General features: G+C 36.3%; 1 protein-coding gene and 1 long non-coding RNA gene across 10 annotated transcripts in view; one reads left to right on the top strand and one right to left on the bottom strand.

Annotated features, from left to right (window-relative positions):
• The window catches only part of GRAMD1C (GRAM domain containing 1C), a 107,951-nt gene that overhangs the window by 39,829 nt on the left and 41,553 nt on the right, over window positions 1–26,569 (top strand). For all 4 annotated transcript variants that reach the window (XM_037013021.2, XM_073231651.1, XM_073231650.1 and 1 more), the window contains exons 3-5: window positions 7,637–7,740; window positions 8,324–8,419; window positions 11,720–11,800. In XM_037013021.2, the coding sequence (XP_036868916.2) occupies window positions 7,637–7,740; window positions 8,324–8,419; window positions 11,720–11,800 (281 nt within the window). The remainder of the gene's footprint in view (window positions 1–7,636; window positions 7,741–8,323; window positions 8,420–11,719; window positions 11,801–26,569) is intronic.
• The window catches only part of LOC118971474 (uncharacterized), a 40,273-nt gene continuing 22,082 nt past the window's right edge, over window positions 8,379–26,569 (bottom strand). Inside the window, exons 2-5 of one of the 6 annotated variants that reach the window (XR_012129205.1) lie at window positions 14,849–14,922; window positions 12,186–12,418; window positions 10,751–10,815; window positions 8,379–9,816 (exon numbers count right to left, since the gene is read on the bottom strand). This is a non-coding gene — a long non-coding RNA (uncharacterized lncRNA). Of the gene's footprint in view, window positions 10,816–12,185; window positions 12,419–14,848; window positions 14,923–26,569 lie in introns of all 6 variants that reach the window. The other 5 variants (XR_012129206.1, XR_012129203.1, XR_012129202.1 and 2 more) reach the window with 5 other exon arrangements.

Here is a 26,569-nt window from a genome sequence, read left to right as displayed (position 1 = left end):
TACAGGTTTACCTCAAGAAAGAAGAACAATCCCAAATGAACAGTCTAAACTCACAATTAATGAAACTAGAAAGACAAGGACAAATGAGACCCCAAAGTAATAGAATGACAGACACAATAAAGATCAGAGCAGAAGTAAGTAAAATTGAGAAGAATAAAACAATAGGGAGAATCAGTGAAATTAGGAGCTGGTTCTTCAAGAAAATAAAATAGATAAACCCCTAGCCAGACTTATCAAGGAAAAAAGAGTGTACACACATAAACAGAATCAGAAATGAGAAAGGTAAAGTCACTACAGACACCACAGAAATACAAAGAGTACTATGAAAAATTATATGCTAACAAACTGGATGACCTAGAAGAAATGGACAACTTTCTAGAAAAATACAACCTTCCAAAACTTACTCAGGAAGAAACAAAATCTGAACAGACCAATTACCAGCAATGAAATTGAATTGGTAGTAATATTTAGGAACAAAATGTGTGTACCAGATGGCTTCACTGATGAATTTTATCAAACATTTAGTGAAGACCTAATACCCATCCTTCTTAAAGTTTTCCAAAAAGTAGAAAAGGAGGGAATACTTCCAAACTCATTCTGTGAGGCCAGCATCACTCTAGTACCAAAACCAGAAAGACACCACAAAAACAGAAAATTACAGACCAATATACCTGATGACCATAAATGCAAAAATACTCAACAAAATATTAGCAAACTAAATTTAAAAATACATCAAAAAGATCATTCATCATAGCCAAGTGGGATTTATTTCAGGGATGTACAGAATCAAAATACATTCATGATAAAAACTCTCAACAAAATGGGTATAGAGGGCAAGTACCTCAACATAATAAAGGCCATATATGATGAACCCACAGCCAACATCATACTGCACAGTAAAAAGCTGAAAACTTTTCCCCTAAGATCAGGAACAAGACAAGGATGGCCACTCTCACAGCTTTAATTCAACATAGTACTGAGGTCTTTGCCATGGCAATCAGACAATGTGAATAAATAAAAGGCATCCAGATTGGTAAGGAAGAACTTAAGCTGTCACTGCAGATGACATGATATTGTACATAAAAACCTTAAAAAATACACCCCAAAACTAGAACTAATAACAATTCAGCAAAGTTGCAGGATACAAAGTTGATACACAGAAATCTGTTGCATTCCTATATACTAATCATGAACTAGCAGAAAGAGAAATCAGGAAAACAACTCTATTTATAATTGCATTGAAAAGAATAAAATACCTAGGAATAAACCTAACTAAGGAAGTGAAAGACCTATACTCTGAAAACTACAAGACACTCATGAGAGAAATTAAAGAAGACACCAATATATGGAAATATATCCCATGCTCATGGATAGGAAGAATTAATATTGTTCAAAATGGCCACCCTGCCTAAAGCAGTCTACAGGTTCAATGCAATCCCTATCAAAATACCAACAGCATTCTTCAATGAACTAGAACAAATAGTTCTGAAATTCATATGGAACCAGAAAAGCCCTGAATAGCCAAGACAATCCTGAGACGGAAGAACAAAGCTGTGGGAATTATGCTCCTAACTTCAATCTCTAATACAAAGCCACAGTAATCAAAACAATTTGGTAATGGCTCAAGAACAAACTAATAGATCAATGGAATAGAATAGAGAGCCCAAACCCAAACATATAAAGGAGCCATGGATATACAATGGGGAAATTACAGCCTCTTCAACAACCAGTGTTGGTAAAACTGAACAGTTACATGTAAGAGAATGAAACTGGATTATTGTCTAACTCCATACACAAAAGTAAACTCAAAATTGGTCAAAGACCTGAATATAAGTCATGAAACCATAAAACTCACAGAAGAAAACATAGGCAAAAATATCTTGAATATAAAGATGAGCAACTTTTTCCTGAAAACATCTCCTTGGGTAAGGGAAACAAAATAAAAAATGAACAAATGCAACTCCACTAAACTAAAAAGCTTCTGTACAGCAAAGGACACCATCAGCAGAACAAAAAGGTATCCTACAGTATGGGAGAATATATTCACAACCGAATTGTCCGAATAACAGGTTAACATCCAAAATATATAAAGAGCTCGCACAGCTCAACACCCAAAATACAAATGACCCAGTTAAAAAATGGGCAGAGGATCTGAACAGACACTTCTCCAAAGAAGCAGTTCAGATGGCCAACAGGCACATGAAAAGATGCTCCACAGTGCTAATTATTAGGGAAATGCAAATTAAAATCACAATGAGATATCATCTCACACCAATTAGGGTGGCCAACATCCAGAAGACAAGAAACATCAAATGCTGGTGAGGATGCAGAGAAAGGGGAACCCCCCTACACTTTTGGTGGGAATGTAAATTAGTTCAACCATTGTAGAAAGCAATATGTAGTTTCCTCAAAACACTAAAAATAGAAATACTATTTGACCCAGGAATTCCACTCCTAGGAATTTACCCAATGAAAACAAGATCCCTGATTCAAAAAGACATATGCACCTTTATGTTCATTGCAGCACTATTTACAATAACCAAGATATGGAACCAACCTAAATATCCCTCAATAGATGAATGGATAAAGTGGTGGTACATATACACAATGGAATATTATTCAGCCATAAAAAACCTACCATTTGCAACAGCATGGATGGAGCTAGTGGGTATTATGCTCAGTGAAAGAAGCCCAGTAGAGAAAGACAAGTACCAAATGATTTCACTCATTTGTGGAGTATAAAAACACTGTGGAGTAAAGCAAAACTGAAGGAACAGAAAAGCAGGAGACTCACAACTCCAAGAAGGGTTTAGCGGTTACCAAAGGGATGGGGTTGGGTAGGTAGAAGGGGATTAAGAGGCATTATAATTAGCATGCAGAATATAGGTCAGACACAGGGAAGGTAGTATAGCATGGAGAAGACAAGTAATGACTGTATAGCATCTTACTACGCTGATGGAATTTGATTGCAATGTTGTGGGGCGGGACGTGATAATATGGGTGAATGTTGAAACCACAATGTTGCTCATGTGAAGCCTTTATATATCAATACCTTAATTTAAAAAAAAGTTGCAAAGCAACCATTTTACTACCTCATTATCAAAATAGAAATTGTGAAATATTTGTAGAGATTATAAGCCTTTGTGCTATACAGAAATATTTTTGAAGACAAGCAGCATGTTACCATTCCTAATTAGATAATGTAAAGCTAAGTTGTAATTTGGAGGAGTGATTTGTGACTTTTAAAAATAAGTAGTACAAGGTAACAAAATAGAACTAAAAGGAAGTGATTTGTCACAATTTCTTCTGGTGCTTTGTTTCATATGGTTTTGTAGAGAAAATTTAAATTTGATTTCACTATACATTACCTTTCCCCAGAAAAAGGTATCCTTAACAGATTATAGAATAATTTTATAAAACTTTCTAGGGCTGTATTATTCATGTGATCTTTCAGATAAATTTTTTTAAATAGACTTTGAGAGTAAAAATTCAGTCATTTTTCTTACAAAAGTGCTTTATATTTTCTATAAGGTTAATATAGATTCTTTATAATCAAAATATAGAAGTAGGTTTTAGTTTTAGGAAATGCTTTAGTTAAACTATGTAGTCATAGAAATTTCTCAGATTTGTGGTACTGTTGGACAATATTCAATACAATGTAACTGAATTTCTAAGTAGTTTAGTTTGGTACTTTTTTTTCTTTCCCCTTCCCCTGTTTAATTCATTCTTGCACCTCCCTCCCTATGGCAACCAGCAGTCTGTTCTCTGTGTCTGTGTGTCTGTTTTGTTTTTTTAGATTCCACATATAAGTGCAGTCATATGGTTTTTGTCTATTTGTCTTTATCTGCCGAACTTATTTCACTTAGGATAATACCTTGTAGGTCCAACCATGTTGTTGCAAACAGCAAGATTTCATTCTTTTTTATGACTGAGTAATATTCAATTGTATATATGTACCACACCTTTATCTATTCATCTATCTATAGATATTTTGGTTGCTTCCATATCTTGGCTATTGCAAATAATGCTGCAAGAAACATAGGAGTGCATGTATCTTTTCAAATTAGTGATTTTGTTTTCTCCAGATAAATTCCCTGGAGTGGAATTACTAGGATACGTAGTATTTCTATTTTTAGTTTTGTGAGAAACTTACTTACTGCTTTCTATAGTGGCTGTACCAATTTACATCCGTACCAACAGTGTATGGGGGTCCCTTTTCTCCACATCTTAGCCAACACTTGTTATTTTTTGTGAAAACCCTTCTCTAAGATGTATATACTAATTAGCCAAACAGTTGTTGCTGAACAGTGATAAAGATAGCTGAAGGGTTTATAGTAGGCCGTGATGGAACGTAGTCCTAATTAAATTGTTAGTTGATGGATCTCAAATGTGAATCCCTGATAGGGCTATCACTATCCCTAGAATATTTTCTAAACATCTACTTTGGCTGGAATATATATGTCTACTTTTTCATTCCCTAGTATGCATTTGTGCCTTTTTTTTTTTTTTTTCTTAATTACGGCCAAAGAAAATTTTGTATTGAGGAAATATAATTAAAAACAGACAAAAAATCTGTTAAAGTAGAAGAGAAAGAAAACAGTTTTATCATTGAATAAGCATTAAACTGGAATGTTATGTGTATTGTATAGGTAATCTGTAGAAGAGATTGTAAAGACAGTAAGAAATATCACTCCTTTTTATAGCCAGATACCACTCTTTGCACGTTCAAAAATAAATAATAATGAGTCTTCAAGTAAGAAGCCTCAGTAGTACTACTGTCACACAAAGTTCATCCCTAAAGTCACCTGGTAATTGGGTGAATGTCTGTGTTAGCTAATTGGCTTTATGCAAAGGAAAATTAAACTCAAGTTTATGACAAGAGTTAGTTTTGCAAGTTGGAGCAAGGCACCCACCAAAGGCTCCTTACCCTTTCACAGCAACTGGGAGATTGGGGGTCATCTGCCTTGATGTTTACATTTCAGAGATGGCCCCCAGGTCCTTAAGAAAATATTCCTGGGTTGTAAAACTGGCAAGAGGTTTATTTTGCTTTTGAAAAGATCTCAAAGGAGTTGAAAAAGAATAAATTTTCTAAAGAAAATGTTCCAAGAAAAGGGAAGAAGGGGTCTTTCCCCTTTTTGCACCAGGGAAAATTAATTTTTTTCTTTTTCAATTTGTATTTATCCGACAGGTAAAAAGCACACAGGATGTAACACAAAAAGTACAAAGTATAAAAAATGAGAATGGGTATCTTTTATACTTTAAATATTAAATCTGAAAGGAATCCTAACAATTCTAGCAATCCTTTGTTGTTCCAAAGAGTTTTTTAAAGTAATATGAGCATTATTTGGCTTGCAAAGATGATTGCTGCTAGAAAATATTACTTTGGGATATATATTTCCTAACATCATTGTTTAAAAATACATTCTTTTAACTTACAATATCCCTTATAGTTAGATATTCCTAAATTCTTCAATAAAACTAAATAGTACATCTTGTTTATTTAAATTTGAATACTAATTATTGTGCAAGTGTACTCTAGAAGTATGTGGTGCTGATTCACTCCATCTGTACTCCCTTAACACTTTCTACATATTTCTGCTGTATCCTTTGTTATATTGTAGTTATTATAATATATCTTTTAAGAGTTGGATCCATGACTGTGTAACAGCTGGTAAGTTGATGTTAACACATGCCAAAATTATCTATGTTGCTTGGTTAAATTACTTAATTTTATTCTAACTTTCTAATAATAATAATATTATAAAATCCATAAGACAATTTTTGATAAACATTACTTTCTTATTCCATTGAATCAGATTGGTAATATGACTCACATCAGGTAGAATATTGCCTTCTGAAATGCTGATTATATGTTTGTTTATTAGTAAGGGAATTGGGAGCCAAAAAAAATGCTAAAATATCTGCTTTTTAAAGAATTTTTTTCCATGGGATGTTTTGCTAGGAAGCTATTTTATTAAAAATAGATTTTATTAAGGTATAAGTTTATTATAATAAAATATAGCTGTTTTAGGGAAACCATCTTTTTAAACCACTAAAAAATGTCTGTCACTCTGTATCAAATAATCTTCAGTTAAAATAATCCAGTTAGTTACTATAACTTTGAACATAGTTAACGTAAAGTAATGCAGTGGTTCTCATAGTGTGGCCCACAGACTAGCGATGGCTGGCATCACCTAGCTGTTGGTTAGATGTGCAAACTCTTCCCCCTATTCCAGGCATATTTAATCAGAAACTCTGAGGAAGGGACATAGCAATCTGTGTTTTAATAACCTTGCTAGGTATTTCTGATCTAAAATTTGAGAAGCACTAAATTAATGAGATGTTTAGTGGTTTACATAAAAATTTCAGGACACCTCATGTGACCTTTAGCCTAGTCCCTGTTTTAGAGATGCATGTAAATGAGTAACTTAATCAGCTTAACTATTTACTGGGATTTTTAGTTTGGTGGGATCTCAGTTTTGTTTTGTTAAAGGAAGCATTTTGAAAGGCTGAATTGCTTTGCTCAATTTTTAATATTTGCTTGGACATTTAACTTGACTAAATTTAAGTACTTGGAGTTTCACAACCTCAGTAATTTTTTCCTAAAATTGCTAACCACTTCATATAGTTTTAAAATGTATCAACTAAATTAAATTGTCTCACAATAGCCCTTTATGTCTTATATTGTTAATAATATAGTGACACTACATTAGCCAAGGAGCCAGATCTTAATTTTAGGCAAATCGTATTAACTTGTTGGTAGGCAGTGGCATTTACCAGAACACTCTTGATTTTGCTAGACTTTAGTGCTGAGGAAGAGAGAATCAACTCTGAAACTAACTTAAAATATATAAAAATTTTGGAGTCATCCTTGTTCCCTCCCTCACCTTTGTCCAACATCTAATTAATCACTAACTCCCCATCAGCACTACTTCTTAAAATATCTGTGAATCTAATTATTTCTCTTAATATTGTCATCTCTAGGTCTGAGCCATCATCAATTTTCCTGGCGATTTCCAGCTGTTTTACCTGAATCCACTCTCACAGTGTGAATAAAATGGAGCTTAATAATATACATCTGATTATGTCTTTTCCACTTAAAACTCACCAAAGGCTTCTCATAAAGTCCACAGTCTACTATGGCACGTGAGATCTTACAGGATCTAGTCCAGAGACATGTCTTTGTATAGTTGCTCAAATATGCTATGTTTCTTTCTACCACTGGCTTTGCACATGTTATTCCCTCATGACCAACTGACCATTTATTAAGGTCTCAGTTTAAAGATCACTTTGGCTGCAGAATTTTTCCTGATACACTCTCTCCCTTCCTCATCTCCCCAACAGCTGTATGCCCTTTGTTATATTCTCTCATAGCTTTCTCTACACTTTGGTCATTGTGATTAGTTTTGTATTTGTTTGCTGTTATGCCTTTCCCTCTAGACTGTGTTTCATGAGGGCAAGATCCATTTCTTGTAAGCCTATTGCGTAGCAGAATATCTGGTGTTTGGTGCCCTAAGTATTTGAATGAGTGAATGAGTGAACTAATGAACAAAGAGTGATGATTTTTCATGTGTATAAAATTTATGAAGTTGCCAGATGTTTGTGAATAAGCTGTTCCTTATCTTTGTGTATGTAGATTATGCTTGTGCTCTTCAGAGGGACATTTTGCTTCAGGGACGACTATACCTTTCAGAAAACTGGCTGTGTTTCCATAGCAACATCTTCAGATGGGAAACTACAGTAAGTCATATTTTGATGTGATTTGTTGATACAAATAATTGCATAGATAGAAATGTATACAGTCCTTCTAAAAAAAGTCTTTTAGATTACAAAGTAAATTTATATATTTGTATATCTATACTTTTATATGTATAAATATATTTATGTGTTGTAGAAGTGTGTAATATATTTTTCCTTATATATTGATCTCCATTTGTATATATTAATATAGTTAGAGAGGGAAATTACAGGTTGAAAAAAGCTTAAACATACATCCTTTTGACTGCCAAACTCATGTCTTATGTGACAGACTGTCTGAATTTTGTTTGCGTGTGTGTGCTAATTTGGAACATGAACACCCACATGTCTTCTCACACTTTATTCTAATGTTAGAGATAAGAGCTGATGGAGGACATTACTGAAGGGAAGAACATCTGACTGCTTACCCTGTTTTTCTCAGAGAATGCAAGCATGTGCTTCTTACTGTTTTCTTCAGGTTTTCAACTGAATGTTCTGAATTCAATTGATGTAATATTTGGCATTTTGTGTTATATATGTTTCTGAAAAACCCATTTTGCAATTTTTCATTCTTTTGTGTGTTTAGATTTCTATTGCTTTGAAGAATATAACCTTCATGACCAAGGAGAAAACTGCTCGACTCATCCCAAATGCTATCCAGATCGTTACAGAGGGTGAAAAGGTGGAAAACTTTTCTACCTTTGCTTTATTACATAATGTGGAGAAAATCTGCCTCATACTGATAGTGAATGCTGGGGATATAGGCAACTCTTCTCAGAGTTAGGAATGTCTAATAGAGACATCATATTTAAGACTAGATTTCTGTATATTTAAATACTTCTTGATCATTAACTTTAAATGAGTGCTAACATTTTTTTGTACTCTATAGTTTACAGAGAACTTTCCCCCATATTTTTCATTTCTTCCTTAAAAAAGGTAGGGTTAGCATTAGTTAAACATCATTATTTCTAAATGCCCTAATCCTTCCAGGATTGACATTTAGTTGGTAATACTGGCACAATAGCAACTAATGCAAACAAATTGTTCTAGGGACCAGAGATTTGGGTAGCTTCTAAGCACATAATCATTGTGATATGTTTTTAGGTGACAATTACCTTTAATTGCTGTCGTTTTTATTATCCACCTGTATGTTCTCAGCATTGTTTGAGCATTTCTTTGCTTTTTGGCACAAGATGTTGGAGGCTTTTCCTGCCTCAGCCCTGGAATTGGTTGTTTCTCCAAAGGGTCCTTGTTTCTTTTAGGGCAGTCTGATATTCAGAGCCAGTATGTTTGTTGCTATTGGGGTATCACTGTTTCTGAGCCCTCTAAGAGGGAAGAACAAGGGTATTGTATATATAATATATAAAATTACATGCCATTTACATAATACACATAAATACCCACTTACACATTAGGGTTTATTTCCCTATCTATAATCTTGTCGTAAACCATGAATTCACACCGTACGTACCTCTCATTCCTGTCCAGCGTCACAGAGCTCATTTCTGTAATATTTGTAATTCTTCCCTTTCCTGATGTGGGAACCAGGCTCCCATTATCCTGTTTGTCTGTGGCCAGTCTTTTCCTCAGCCACTCTTCCCCCTATGGATACCCTTTCACATGACTTGGTTTTGGACACTTCAAGTCAGCCTGCTGCCCCTCCTGCCAGCCTGTCACTGTGTGGTCTCCCTCCTTCACCTGGTCTGGCTCTGACTCCCAGCACAAAGCTGCCCTCACAGACCGTGTCACACTGTGCAGCCCTCATCTGCTCTGGCTCTGCCCAGAGCTCCCCTTTGTGTGGCCACATCCGTCACCATGCTTGGGCTTTGACACACACACCAAGCCACCCCTTCATGTGGTCACCCTCCTTGGGCTTTGACTCATGTCCCTCACCCTGTTCTTGTTCTAACAAGTTGCATCAGATCACCTTTGTATGTGAGACCCTTCTTACCCACCACACAGGTTAGCCCTTCTATGTGGACAGCATCCTTGTTCTTTTCTGGCCGATACCCTGCTTTGGGCCACTCCTCTGCCCCACCCTCACTTCCAGTGCGGGTCCACCAACAGGTTGGGACTGAACTGTTCAGGAAGAGAAGTAGAGCTAAAATAAACTTTTTCTTAATTTTACAATTCATACATTGCATCGCTTAACAAAATCATCAGACAATTGTAAAACTAACATCATCCTTCCATGCTTTTTTTAATCTCCAATCTCATTAACTCTTTTAGAAGGCAAACATTGTTATCAGTTTGGTATGTATCTTTTCAGACCTTTCAGACTTTCTTCCTTTGTATTTATATATATAGATCAATATAAACATATATATATATACACATACATAAACATAATTTTTCTTTATGTAAAAGTGAATGCTATCCTATACATGTATTCTTCAGCTCTCCTTTTTTAGAAAGAAACTTAACATCTCTTGGATTCAGACATATAGCTAGACTTCTCTCTGTTTATGAAACTGCTGTTCAGCATTTCAGAGAATGGATTTGCCATGGTTTCCTTGACCATTAGTTCATTTCTAATACAGCACTCCCAATGCTGAAGTGAGCTGCCTGGCCATGCCTTCTCCAGCTCATGTGTGATTGTTTTTCACAAATGTAATGAAACTGCAGGGTCAAGCATTAAATTAAATTAAATTAAATTAATTGATTAATTAATTACTTGTTTCAAATTGAAATATAGTTGACATACAATATTATACTGGTTTCAAGTACATGATACAGTGACTCAACAGTAATATAAATTATTAAGTCTTCACCCCAAGGCATTTAATTTTAATTAATAACAACAACTAGCATTTGTTGAAATACTTGTTCTAGGCATTGTTTTAAGTTCTTTACATATATTTTCTAATTTAATTCTCATTAATTTGGTACCATTATTTTTCTCATTTTGCAGATAAGGAAACTAAAGAAAAGTGACCCAAAGTCTTAGAACTAAGTAGTAGAGCCAGGACATGAACCCAGGCAATTAAATTACAGTGACCCAGGTCCTACCTACCTTACTATATTGATTCATTGATCTTTTTCCTAGAGCTTGTAGTTATATCTTCATTGTAAAAGGTTCTGCTTTATGAAAAAATATATAGGAAGGTTTCAATTTAGTAATTGGAAAGTGGCACTTCTATGAAATGTGTAAGCACCCAAAATTTGTTTGACTTTTTATTTAATAAATCAAACATAGAACTGAGTTTTTCATTCCTAAAAATAATCACTCAATCATGAAAAGTCACTGACTTGGGGATCAGAAGAGATGATATGTTGAGAGACTGTATTTAGTGCTCACACTTGTCAGGTTTTCTCATAAAAGTCTATTTTAAATGTGACTTTGCAAAAGCCAATTAAATGTAGAGGAAGAGATAGAGCTAAAAGCAAACACAAAATTAAAAAGATTGAAATATGCTTTTTCTTCTGTAACATTCAAAGCAAAGTTTAGTGATAACATGGATGTTTTGTGCTTATAATTAGTAGAGATTAGGTATTTCTGAACTTTTTTTTTGAAGACTAGAAAAGATATTATAATTTTAAGATCTTTAAAATAAATCTATTTCTGAAATCAGTTGTATTTTTTTCCTTATTCTTTGTGTATACTTGGCTCAAATGGCCACCAAATCACATTTCTTTGCAAAGTTCAGAATAAATAAAATTTTAATTTTTTTCATGTTTATATTTAGATTAATTTTAATATTTAAATTATGATGAACATAAATACCTATGTATTTCAAGCTTCTTTTACTAGTTAATAGTGATACAATTGCATAAGATGCAATTTTTGGACACTTTGTCCATGCACCATTTGAATTTTTTTCTTCTATTGTAGCAGAAGATTAAACAAAAATAGTATATAAAGTAGGCAGCAGTGACCTGCTAGTTTGTTTTGACCATAGTGACCATATTTGTTTTGACCTTTGTGACAGATACTGTTCCCTTTTTTTCCATGACACTAAAATTGTCCTACTCTTCTTTGCAGTTTTTCTTTACATCTTTTGGTGCCAGGGATAGAAGTTACCTCAGTATCTTTAGGTTGTGGCAGAATGTACTTTTGGACAAGGTAAGTGTTCATACCAGAGGCAAGTACTTGTTATAATAGTAGCCTCCCAGTGTCCTAAATGTTGTTTGTGAGTTGAAAAATCTCCTCTTTATTTTTCTGGAATTAATTTTTTCTATACTACTCAGATTCCAAGAAGAAACCTGAAGCAGAACAAAATCTACAGTTATAAGTTTAGATGTTATTGTACAGTAGTCCTCCCTTATCTGTGGGGAAGACATCCCAAGACTCCCAGTGAATGCCTAAAACCATGGATAGTACTAAAGCCTATATATAATATGCTTTTTTCCTATACATACATATCTATGATAAAGTTTAATTTATAAATTAGGCATAGTAATAGATTAAAAAAATAACTAATAATAAAAGAACAGTTATAATAATATACCTTAATAAAAGTTATGTGAATGTGTTCTCTCCCTCTCTCCTTCTGGGAATATCTTGTATTATACTTTTTCTTCTTATAATGATGTGAGAAGATAAAATCCTGTGTGATGAAATGAAGTGAGACAAATGATGTAGGCACTGTGATATAGCATTAGGCTATTACTGACCTTCTGATGATATGTCAGGAAGAGGGTCCTCTCTTTCTGGATTGCAGTTAGTAGTGGGTAACTGAAACTACAGAAAGCAAAACTGGATAAGGGGGTAAGACTATGATCCCCAGGGTAACCACCAAGAAAATAACTTTAAAAAATATAGTAAAAGAAACATCAAGAGAATTAAAATGTTACACTATAAATATCTATTTAATATATAAGATGACAGTAATGGAGGAATGGACAAAAAAGACATTAGATACATAGAAAACAAATAGCAAAATGGTAGACTTTACATTAAATCATTAAATATAAATGCATTAAATACTTCAAGGGAGAGACAGGCAGAATGAAAGTAAAAATGTGGTCCAAGTATAAGCTGTCACAATAGATTTAAATTTATTTTAAATGTGACAATAGATTTAAAGATACAAACAGATGGAAAGTAAAAGGATAGAAAAAGGTATACCATGTAAACAATAACCAAAGGAGAGCTGAAGTGATTATATTAATAATGAAAATAAAAGCAACATATCAAAAACATACCAAAACTTATGAAATACAGCTAGAGCAGTGCTTAGAAGGGAGTTTATAACTATAAACACACATGTTAAAAAATATTTTAAATCAACAACCTAACTTTCCACCTTAAGAAATTTGAATAATAGACCTGAATGATATTTTTCCAAAGAAGACATACAGATGGCCAACAGGTACATGAAAAGATGCTCAACATTACTAATCATCAGGGAAATACAAATCAGAACCACAATGAGATATCACCTTATGCCTGTCAGAATGGCTAGTATCAAAAAAGCAAGAAATAACAAGTTTTGATGAGGATGTGAAGAAAAGGGACTTTGCACTATTGATGGGAATGTAAATTGGAAAATAGTATGGAGGTTTCTCAAAAAATTTAAAATAGAGCTACCATAAAATCTAGTAATTCTACTTTAGGGGATTTACTCCTCATGGATGAAAACACTAATCTGAAAAGATATATGTACCCCTATGTTGATTGCAGTATTATATATGATAGTCAAGATGTGGAGACAACCTGAGTAACCACAACTAGATGACTGGATAAAGAAGATGTGGTATATATACAATGGAATCTTGCTCAGCCATAAAAAAGAATGAAATCTTGCCATTTGCAATAACATGGATGGAACTAGAGAGTATTATGCTATGTGAAATAAGACAGAGAAAGACAAATACTGTATGATTTCACTTATATGGAACCTAAAAAAAAAAAAAACAAATGAGGAACCAAACAAAACATAAACAGACTCACAAATATAGAGAACAAACTGGGGGTTGCCAGGTAGAAGGGCATGGGAGGATGGTTAAAATAGGTGAAGGGGAAAATAAAGAAGTACAAAGTTCCAGTTACAAAGTAAGTTGCAGAGATGAAATATACAGTATAGGGAATATAGTCAATAATATTGTATTAACTTTGTATGGGAACAGATGGTAACTATAGTATTGTGGTAAGCATTTCATAATTTATATAAACATTGAATCACTATTTTGTACACCTGAAACTACTAGAATGTTATGTCAACTATGCTTTAATTAAAAAACAACTTGAAGCAAATAGAAGTAAGGAAATAATAAAGATTAGAACAGAAATGAATGCTATGGAGAATAGAAAAGGCCTATCAGCAGAATCAAAAGGTCTTCCTTTGAAAAGATCAACAAAATTGACAAACCATTAGTTAAAACTGACCAAGAAAAAGATATTAAATTCAGAAGTGAAAGTGCTAACATTACCACTGACTTTGCAAAAGTGAAAAGGGTCCATACAATGAACAATTGTATGCCAGCACATTTGTCAACCTAAATGAAAGGGACAAATACCTAGAAAGTCACAGACTACTGGAACTGATTCAAGCAGAAATAGAAAATCTGAACAGATTTATTACAAGGAAAGAGATTGATAGTAATAAAAAATCTACCTTTAAAGAAAATTCCAGTTCCAGATGGCTTTATTTGTGAATTCTACCAAATGTTTTATAGTAGAATTAATAGCAATCCTTCACAAAGTGTTCTGAAAAATAAAAGAGGTCCGAACACTTCCCAACTCACTCTATGAGGCTAGTACTACCTTGAAACTTAAACAGATAAAGAATTTGACAAGAAAACTACAGACCAATATTTATGTTCATTGTGTGTGTACATGTTGTTTATGAATGTATACATAAAATATTAGCAAACCCTCAACAAAATATTAGCAAACCAAATCTAGCAATATATAAAAAAGATTATATGTCCTAAGTAGAATCTATACAAAATTGATTCAACATATGACAATCAATCAGTGTAATACACTGTATTAACAGAATAGAGGACAAAAACCACATGATCACCTCAATCAGTGCAGAAAAGCAGTTGAAAATTCAACATCCTTTCATGATAAAAACAAAACAAACTAGGACTACTAAGGAATTTCTTTGGCCTAATAAATCTCACAGCTAACATATTTAATGGTGAAAAGATTAACATTTCCCACCTGAGGTCAGGAACAAGTCAAGGATGTCCTTTATCCCTTTATCGCCACTTCTATTCAACATTGTAATGAAGGTTCTAGCCAGGGAAATTAGGCAAGAAAAAGAAGAAAAATACAGATTAAAAATGAGAAGTAAAACTATCTCCATTGGCAAATGACATGTTTTTGTATATATAAAATCCTATAAGCCAGTAAACACCTATTAGAACTAATAAGCTCAGTTAGGTTGCAAAATATATGATCAAAATGCAAAAACCAATTATATTTCTGTGTATTTACAAACAAAATAAAAATTTAAAAGATGAGTAGTTGGCAATAACGTCAAAAAGAATAAAATGCTTGGGAATAAATTTAACAAAAGAACTATATGACATGCACATTGAAAGCTACTGAACATTATTGAAAGAAATTATAGATAACTTAAATAAATGAGAAGAATCTCATTCACTCATGGGTCAGAAGACTTAATATTGTTAAGACGACAATACTCTAATTGATCTGCAGATTCAATGCAATCCTGATCAAAATCCCAACTGGCATTTTTGCAAAAATTGAAAAGTGGATCCTAAAATTCATATGGAAATGCAAGGCACCCAGAAGAATAGCCAAAACAATCTTGTAAATGAACAAAGTTGGATGAATTACTATGTTAGTCTGCCATAGCAAAATACTACCTACTGTCTGGCTTAAACAACAGAAATTAATTTTCTCACAGTTCTGGAGCCTAGAAGTCCAAGATCATGGTGCCAACAAGGTTCTGATGAGAACATTGCCTGGCTTGCTGATGGTCGTTTTCTCACTGTGTCCTGACATGCTAGGGAAGGAGTGTTTGGTTGGGGGGGTAGGGGGAAGTGCACACCAGTGAGCCAACTCTCTAATGTCTTTTCTTGCCCATTATGAGGATTGTCACCTCATCACCTCATCACCTCATCTAAGTCTAATTGCGTTTCAGTTTCCATCTCCAAATACCATCGCATTGGATATTAGGGCTTTGAGATGTATTTCAGGGGGACACAGTTCAGTCCATATCAATCTCATTTCACCTTAATCTCTTCCTTCAAGTGTCTGTCTCTAAATATGCCACATTGGGGGTTAGGGCTTCAACATATGGATTTGGGGGGAGGGTATACAATTCAGTTCATAACCTTGAGGGAACTGCACTTCTTGACTTTGATGTTTCCTACAAAGCTGTAGGCTTACTGGCACAAGTCTAGACATATAGATTAATGGAGCAGAATTGAGAGTCTAGAAATAAAATCTTATATTTATTGACCATAAATTGATTTTTTACAAGGGTGTCAATTTAGTGAGGGAAAGAATATCTTCAAAAGATAATGGATCAACTAGATATTCACAAGAGAAAGAAGGAATTTTGACTCCTACTTTATACCATATAAAAAATTAATTCAAAATGGATCATAGACTTAACTGTAAGGTATAAAAGTATAAAACTCTCAGAAGAAACTGTAGGTGTAAATAAATCACATGATCTTTGGATTAGACAATGGTTTCTTAGCTATGACACCAAATGCTCCAGTGACAAATGAAAAAAATAGATAAATTGGGCTTTATCAAAAGTAAAAACTTTTGTGCTCACAGAAGTCATCAAGAAAGTGGAAAGACGAAGGGAGGAGAAAAAACATGGAAGGGTAGGAAGACAAGACAGAAACCTCCTCCCACATACACACCAAGGAAACAACTACAGCAAATACAACTAAACCTGAAAAATGACCTGAAAACTGCAGAACAGACCACATACACCTGGTGAGGAAGAGAAGACAACACAGAGGAGGGTGAAGTGGCAGATGAATGATCTAGCAGGACCTAATTCCTTCTCCTGTCCCAGCCCACAAGTGGGAGAGAGAGGGACAGAGCAGGGAGGGAATAAGCACTCAAAACTCTGCACACCTAGCCCTGGAGACCTGCTCTGGGAACACAAGTCCACACTGGATTGGGCTTTGGTGATTTCCAGGGCTGGACACCAGGGAGAGTTGGAACACTTTGGAAGGCTGAGACTCCTACTAATGGTGGAAGACAGGCATGCTCTGTCAGGTCCACTGAGACCCAAAACAGAGGCAGAAGTCTGAAAGATTTACCAGCAATGGGAAGGTTGCCAGAGGAGTGAGGACTGGATGGAGCTCTCTCTGCAGGAGAAAGGGCAGGTGGACTACATTCCCCAGTCCTGGCTGCTCTGCCCAGCAGTGTTGAACTTTGATGCCTGGCAGGCAGATGGAGTTTTTCCCAGCTTTCTCAGCCCTGTCTTGGAGGCGCCTGTGGGAGCCAGCTCCTAGCACTTCTTCTTCCTCCTTGGTGGCCCACCCTGGCACACACACCCCACCTGGCCCAACCCTGCAGTGCTGCCATTGCTGCAGGGCAGGCAGAGGGTGGCCCCACTCACAATAGTCGGAGGAGGAACTCTTTTGCTTGGCTCACAAAATGCCAGTTGAGGTGAGCTGCCAGCTGCAGCACACTGAGACAGGCCACTGCTGGCAAACAGGCAGAAAGGCAGCCCTGCCCACAGCTCACCAACAGCACCTGGGGCTTCACCACAAAGGAGAAGCAGGCACTGGTGAGTAAAGACTCTTGAGCTTCTGGGAACCACAGGATGCCTTCTTCATAAAGCCATTACTCTCTAGACCAGTGTGCATAGTAGCTCTATCTCATACAAAGGAAGAGACACAGAAACCCTGACAAAATGAGGAGACAGGCATATGTCCCAAACAAAACTACAGGATAAGACACCGGAAAGAGGGCTAAACAGAATAGAGCTCACTAATCTTCTTGATAAAGATTTCAAAGTAACAGTCATAAACAGACTCACTGATCTGGGGAAAGTATTGACAATCTCAGGGAGGACTTCAACAAGAGGCAGAAAAGTTGAAGAAGAGCTGCTCAGAGCTGAAGAATTCAGTAACTGCAATGAAAAATACAATGGGGGTGGAATGAGCAACAGATTGCTGCAAGTAGAGGAGACAATGAGATGGAAATCAGAGAACAGGAAAACAAGAAGCTGAGGAATAAAGAGAAAAAAGAATTTCTAGAAATGAGAAGATGCTAAGAAAGCTGTGTGACAACTCCAAACAAAACAATGTTTGTATAATAGGGCTACCAGAGGAGAAGAGAGAGCCAAAGGGATAGAAAGTCTTGTTGAAGAAATAACTGCTGACAATGTCCCCATTCTGGGGAAGAAAATAGACACCCAGGTCATGGAAGCACAGAGATCCCCTAACAAAAGGAACCATGAAGACAACACCAATACATATAATCATTAAAATGACAAAGATTAAGAAATAAAGAGAGGGTATTGAAAACAGCCAGAGAGAGAACAAATTACTTATAAGTGAAATCCTATCAGGCTATTAGCAGATTTCTCAGCAGAAACTTTACAGGCCAGAAGGGAGTGGTATGAAATATTTAATGTACTGAAACAGAAGGATCTTCAACCAAGAATCCTCCACCCAGAAAGGTTATATCATTCAAAATTGAAGGAGAGATTAAACATTTCCTAGATAAATGGAGGCTGAAGGAATTCACCACCACCAAAACAGCATTATAGGATATGTTAAAGGAACTTCTGTAGATGGAAATGTTCTTAAAGCCTAAATAGTTTTCAGCAATGAAAATAAACCCACAGTAAACATAGTAGAGCAATTACTGACCAAGCAAGTATGAAGTTAAAAAACAAAACAAAAGGGATTAAAGATGGCAGTGTGAGAGGAGAGACAGAGGCTTCCTCCTAAAACTGTACACAATTAGAAAATATAGTTGGCGCAACTAATCCTGAGAGAGCAACAGGAAAGAGGACAGCGCCAGACTGCATACACCTCGAGAAAAAGCAAACCTCACGGAACAGGGTAATGTACCAAAGCTGTGGCCTGGCGGGACCCAAGCCCTTCCCCCACCTCAGGTCACCAGTGGGAGGAAGAGAAATGGAGCAGGGAGGGAGTGGAAGGCCTGGGACTACTGAATACCTAGCTTTGGAGATCTGCTCTGGGAGCACAAACCTACATTTCATGGTGCTTTCATGATACTCATATGATTACTGGGTTGGAAAGCTAATACAGGCAGAATTCCTGGAGAGACTGAGATTCCAGCTGCTTGTGGAAAGCAGGGAACCATATCCAGCTGCTCTGGGACAAAAGCTTATACTTGTGTGCTCGGCCCACTGGATAAGGCAGTGGAGACAGGCACAGCAGCCGGGAAGCAGAAAACAGCTCTTTCCTCCCCCCAAGCACCAATACCGCTCCCCTGCGACCCCCGACATTGCTTTAGGGGCTGAGCAGCTCCAGAGTAGAGCTTCTGGACACTAGAGGTCGCCACATACAAATATGAAAAGCCAAAGAAACCTGGTCCACAGTAAAATTAATGTAACTCTGGAAAAAGGTTTAAATGATATGAACCTTATGACTCTTCCTGAAAGGGAGTTCAAAATAAAAATCATCAACATGCTAATGGAGGTATGGAAAGATATCCAAGAACTCACGAATGAATTCAGGTCGGAGATCCAATCGTTGAAGAGCATGATGGAGGGTATTAAAAGCAGATTGGATACAGTGTAGGAGACAATAAACGAAATAGAAACTAGAGAAGATGAATACAAAGAAGCTGAGGCACAGAGAGAAAAAAGGATCTCTAAGAATGAAAGAATATTGAGAGAACTGACCAATTCAAATGGAACAATATTGGCATTATAGGGATACCAGAAGAAGAAGAGAAAGAGAAAGGGATAGAAAGTGTCTTTGAGGACGTAATTGCTGAAAACTTCCCCAATCTGGGGAAGGAGATAGTCTCTCAGGCCATGGAGATCCACAGATCTCCCAACACAAGGGATGCAAGGAAGACAAAACCAAGACATAGTAATAAAATTGGCAAAGATCAGCGATAAGGACAGACTATTAAAAGCAGCCAGAGAGAGAAATAAGATCACATACAAAGGAAAGCCCATCAGGCTAACATCAGACTTCTCAGCAGAAACTTTACAGGCCAGAAGGGAGTGGCATGATGTATTTAATGCAATGAAGCAGAAGGGCCTGGAACCAAGATTACTTTATCTGGCAAGACTATCATTTAAATTTGAAGGAGGGATTAAACAATTTCCAGATAAGCAAAAGCTGAGAGAATTTACCTCCCACAAACCATCTCTACAGTCTATTTTGGAGGGACTGCTATAGATGGAAGTGTTCCTAAGGTTTAATAGCTGTCACCAGAGGAAATAAAACCACAGTAAAAAAAAAAGTAGAACAGCTAATTACCAAGCAAATACAAAATTAAATTAACTATCCCCAAAGTCAATCAAGGGATAGACAAAGAATACAGAATATGATATCTAATATATAAAGAATGGAGGAGGAAGAAAAAGGAGGAGAAAAAGAAAACCTTTAGATTGTGTTTGTAACAGCATCTTAAGTGAGTTAAGTTAGACTCTTAGATCATAAGGAAATTAACCTTGAACTTTCGTAACCATGAATCCAAAGCCTGCCATGGCAATAAGTACATACCTATCGATAATCACCCTAAATGTAAATGGACTGAATGCACCAATCAAAAGACACAGAGTCACTGAATGGATAAAAAAACAAAACCCATCTATATGCTGCCTGCAAGAGACTCACTTTAAACCCAAAGACATACACAGACTAAAAGTGAAGGGATGGAAAAAGATATTTCATGCCACTAACAGAGAGAAAAAAGCAGGAGTTGCAGTACTTGTATCAGACAAAATAGATTTCAAAACACAGAAAGTAACAAGAGACAAAGAAGGACATTACATAATGATAAAGGGGTCAATCCAACAAGAAGATATAACCATTATAAATATCTATGCTCCCAACACAGGAGCACCCACATATGTGAAACAAATACTGACAGATTTAAAAGGGGAAATAGAATGCAATGCATTCATTTTAGGAGACTTCAACATTCCATTCACTCTGAAGGACAGGTCAACCAGACAGAAGATATGTAAGGAGACAGAGGCACTGAACAACACAATAAAACAGATGGACCTAACAGACATCTACAGAACTCTATACCCAAAAGCAACAGAATAGACATTCTTCTCAAGTGCACATGGAATATTTTCAAGAATAGATCATATACTAGGCCACAAAAAGAGCCTCAGTAAATTAAAAAATATTGAAATTGTACCAACCAGTTTCTCAGATTACAAAGCTATGAAAGTAGAAATAAATTACGCAAAGAAAATGAAAATTCCCACAAACACATGGAGGCTTCACAACATGCTCCTAAATAACCAATGGATCAATGGCCAAATAAAAACAGAGATCAAGCAACATATGGAGACAAATGACAACAATAATTCAACACCGCAATATCTGTGGGACGCAGCCAACACTGTGCTAAGAGGAAAGTATATTGCAATACAGGCCTACTTCAAGAAAGAAGAACAATCCCATATAAGCAGTCTAAACTCAGAATTAATGAAACTAGAAAAAGAACAACAAATGAGGCCCAAAGTCAGTAAAGGCGGGACATAATAAAGATTAGAGCAGAAATAAATAAAATTGACAAGAATAAAACAATAGAAAGAATCAATGAAAGCAAGAGCTGATTCTTCAAGAAAATAAACAAAATAGATAAACACATAGCCAGACTTATCAAGAAAAAAAGAGAGTCTACACACATAAACAGAATCAGAAATAAAAAAGGGAAAATCACAATGGACCCCACAGAAATACAAAGAATTATTAGAGAATACTATGAAAAATTGTATGTTAACAAACTGGATGACCTAGAAGAAATGGACAACTTTCTAGAAAAATACAACCTTCCAAGGCTGACCAAGGAAGAAACAGACAATCTGAACAGACCAATTACCAGCAACGAAATTGAACTGGTAATCAAAAACCTGCCTAAGAACAATAGACCAGATGGCTTCACGGCTGAATTTTATCAAACATTTAGTGAAGACCTAATACCCATTCTCCTTAAAGTTTTCCAAAAAATAGAAGAGGAGGGAATACTTCCAAACTCATTCTATGAGGCCAGCATCACTCTAATACCAAAACCAGGCAAAGACACCACAAAAAAAGAAAATTACAGACCAATATCCCTGATGAACATAGATGCAAAAATACTCAACAAAATATTAGTAAACCGAATTCAAAAATACATCAAAAAGATCATCCATCATGATCAAGTTGGATTTATGCCAGGGATGCAAGGATGGTACAACATTAGAAAATCCATCAACTTCACCCACCACATCAACAAAAAGAATTATAAAAACCACATAATCATCTCCATAGATGCTGAAAAAGCATTTGACAAAATTCAACATCCATTCATGATAAAAAATCTCAACAAAATGGGTATAGAGGGCAAGTACCTCAACATAATAAAGGCCATATATGACAAACCCACAGCCAACATTATATTAACAGTGAGAAGCTGAAAGCTTTTCCCTTAAGATCGGGAACAAGACAAGGATGCCCACTCTCCCTGCTTCTATTCAACATAATACTGGAGGTCCAAGCCATGGCAATCAGACAACACAAAAAAATAAAAGGCATCCAGATTGGCAAGGAAGAAGTTAAACTGTCCCTGTTTGCAGATGACATGATATTGTACATAAAACACCCTAAAGAATCCACTCCAAAACTACTAGATCTAATATCTGAATTCAGCAAAGTTGCAGGATACAAAATTAATACACAGAAATCTGTGGGATTCCTATATACTAACATTGAACTAGCAGAGAGAGAAATCAGGAAAACAATTCCATTCACAATTGCATCCAAAAGAATAAAATAACCTAGGAATAAACCTAACCAAGGAAGTGAAAGACCTATACCCTGAAAACTACAAGACACTTAAAAGAAATTAAAGAGGACTAATAAATGGAAATTCATCCCATGCTCTTGGCTAGTAAGAATTTATATTGTCAAAATGGTCATCCTGCCTAAAGCAATCTACAGATTCAATGCAATCCCTATCAAAATATCCACAGCATTCTTCAATGAACAAGAGCAAATAGTTCTAAAATTCATATGGAACCACAAAAGACCTCAAATAGCCAACACAATCCTGAGAAGGAAGAATAAAGCAGGGGGAATTACTTTCCCTGACTTCAAGCTCTACTACAAAGCCATCGTAATCAAGACAATTTGGTACTGGCACAAGAACAGACCCATAGACCTGTGGAACAGACTAGACAGTCCAGATATAAACCCAAGCATATATGGTCAATTAGTATATGATAAAGGACCCCTGGATATGCAATGGGGAAATGACAGCCTCTTCAACAGCTGGTGTTGGCAAAACTGGACAGCTACCTGTAAGAGAATGAAACTGGATTATTGTCTAACCCCTACACAAAAGTAAACTCGAAATGTATCAAAGACCTGAATGTAAGTCATGAAACCATTAAACTCTAAGAAAAAAATATAGGCAAAAATCTCATGGACAGAAACAAGAGCAACTTCTTCATGAACATATCTCCCTGGGCAAGGGAAACAAAAGCAAAAATGAGCAAGTGGGACTATATCAAACTAAAAAGCTTCTGTATAGCAAAGGACACTATCAGCAGAACAAAAAGGCAACCTACAGTATGGGAGAATATATTTGTAAATAATTTATCCCATAAGGTTTAACTTCCAAAATATATAAAGAACTCATAAACCTGAACATACCCTCCCACAAATAACCTGATTAAAAAGTGGGTGGAGAACCTGAACAGACATTTTTCCAAAGAAGAAATACAGATGTCCAACAGGCACATGTAAAGATGCTCCACATCGATAATCATCAGGGAAATGCTAATCAAAACTACAATGAGATATTGCCTCACACCAGTCAGAATGGCCACTATCCAAAAGACAATAAATAACAAGTGTTGGAGAGGATATGGAGAATAGGGAACCCTTCCACATTGTTGATGGGAGTGTAAATTGGTGCAGCCACTTTTGAAAGCAGTGTGGAGGTTCCTCAAAAAACTAAAAATAGAAATACCATATGACCTAGTAATTTCACTTCTAAGAATCTACTGGAAGAAAACAAAATCCCTGATTTAAAAAATATATGCACCTCTATGTTTATCGCAGCACTATTTACAATAGCCAATATACGATGTGACCAAAGTGCGCATCAGAAGATGCTGGATAAAGAAGATGTGGTACATATACACAATGAATATTATTCAGCCACAAGAAAACAAAGAAATCCTGCCACTTGCAACAACATGGGAGGACCTAGAGGGTATTATGCTCAGTGAAATACACCAGGTGGAGAAAAACAAATACTATATGATTTTACTTATTTGTGGAATATAAAAACAAGCAAAACAGAAGGAATGAAACAGCAGTAGACTCACACTGAGAAGTGACTAGTGGTTACCATGGAGGAGGGGTTGAGGGGGATGGGTAGGAAGTTTGAGGGGGATAAAAGGCACAAAAACCTCAATCATAATATAAGTGGGTCATGGGGATAGTAGTACAGAATGGAGAACATAGCCAATGATTCTGTAACATCTTCCTACTTAGATAGTAACTAAGTAGTGTGGTGAGGATTTAGTAGTATGGGTAACTGTTGAACCACTATGTTGCACACTTGAAACCAGTATAAGATGTAGGTATATCAACTATACTTCAATTTTAAAAAAGATTAAAAAAAGTGAAAGGACAGCTCAGATTCATTAGGTATCTGATAAGGTATTTGTATCCAATTATATAACAAGAAAAGGACAATAAGTAGCCCATTGAAAAATGGGCAAAGGATTTGAATAATCATTTGTCCAAAGAAGGTATACAAATGGCCAATAAATGCATACAGAGATGATTAACATCAGTAGCTATTAGGGAAATGTAAATCAAAACCACCATAAGGTACCACTTCACACCCCCTGGCATGGCTAAAATAAAGAGAATCACAAATTTTGAGGATATGGAGGAACTGGAGCCTTTATACATTGTTGGAATTGTAAAACTTTGAGAAACAGTTCGGCAGTATCTCAAAATGTTAAACAGAGTTATCTATGATCCAGCAATTCCACTCCTAGGTTTATATGCAAGAGAATTGAAAGCGTATGTTCACACAGAAATTTTCACTCAAATGTTCATGCATTATTCATAATAGGCAAAAAGTGGAAACATCCCAAATGTCCATCAGGGAATATAAATCGGTAAACAAAGTGTGTATTTATACAGTGGAATATCCAGCAGTAAAAAGGAGTGTAGTACTGAACATGTTACAGCATCAGCGAACCTTAAAGCGTTATGCTGTCTGAAAGAAAGGCTCAAAAGAACGCGTGTTGTGTGATTCTCTTTTATGAAGAGTCCAGACTAGGCAAATTCACAGAAATAGAAAGTAAATTTATTCCCAGTGGGAGGGAGGAATGCTGAGTGACTACTAAAGATCTGGGTATCTTTTGGGTGGCTGAAAATACTCTAAAATTAATGGTGGTAGTTGTACAGTTCTGACTATGCTAAAAACTTATGAATTGTACACTTTTAAAAAGTGAGTTTTGTGGTATGTGAATTTTAGCTGTATAAAGCAGTTATTTAATTTTTTTAATGGCTTGTTGCTGGGGGGTGGTAAGAGTAGAGATTTCCAGCTGTTAAGAAAGACTCCTCCTTTGCAGCAGGGAGTTTAAACACCGCAGACATGCAGCCTGGAGCTTTACCTCCTCTCATCCCCACTTCTAACTAAGCCCCACTTTGTGGTGGACAGGCTTCCCTGGCACTTAGGGTTTAATGGCTTTCGAACTTTGGGGCAGATGCAAAGGAAAGCCTTCCAAACTGCCTTACTCCCCTGCTTTCACTTTCCCAGAAGGCTAGAGGAGAAGTGGCTTAGAAGGAGGATTTGGAGGGAGAAGTGGGGTGCAGGCAGAGAGCTTGCCAAGCCCAGCCCCTCCTTCCTTCTTAAGGGGATAGACAAGGCTGGCAGGGAAGCCCCAAGGCCAAGCTCACTCACCTGAGGGAATCTTCTTTGGTGTTTGGGTGCCCTGCCTCCCTCAGCTTCGTGCTTGGACGATGCTCAGGGTGGCCGGATACAGATGCCTGGTCCATGGTAGGGCAGCCACTGCCGCAGTATTGAGAGCTACACGAAGACATGCTGCCCCACAGTTCCCTGTGCTCCCGGGAGGTGCTGCAGGAAGCCTCCTTCCCCGTAAAGCCAGCGATGTTCAGATGCATTGTCATAATTAGTGGGCTGCTCTTACTGGCATGGCAGAAAACTCCAGTGTTGTCCTAGGGACCTGACCAACTCTATCCTCAAATGCCAGGTGTTCTGGGAATCCCCCAGGTGCGTCTCCCTCATTCTAAAGAGGAACCTAAGACCGTACTGGATCTGAGCATCCTCCCCAAATCACATCTGGTTCAACACTCAGGTTAAGTTGGGATACTTCCTTAAGAACACTTTCTTCCAGGGTGGTGATAAGTTCAGGTTTATAGATGAGCCAAAGGAAAAAATGAGATCTGAAGCTGAATGAAAAAAGAACAAAGCTCTTTGAAGCTGAAGTAAAGGAACTGTAATACTTCTGAGGCTACCATAGCTGAGAAAGGTTGGCAGTAAAATCTAACCCCCTTTAAAGACCCTGATGTCACCTGTGTTCTTGATATGTCCATGAGGAGTACCACCGTCTGTACTATAGTAATCCCTTGCCAATCTTTGGATTATTTGGTTATCTTTAACATTGAACTCTTTAAGTGGACACTATCCTCTTTTTTTAATAGACAGAATGTTGACCACTTCTGCTCTCTACTGAGT

The sequence above is a fragment of the Manis javanica genome, chromosome 3 (genome assembly GCF_040802235.1).
Source record: "Manis javanica isolate MJ-LG chromosome 3, MJ_LKY, whole genome shotgun sequence".
NCBI lineage: Eukaryota > Metazoa > Chordata > Mammalia > Pholidota > Manidae > Manis > Manis javanica.
The sequence above is the reverse complement of the archived record's forward strand: the minus strand, read 5'-3'. Positions and strand labels throughout refer to the sequence as shown.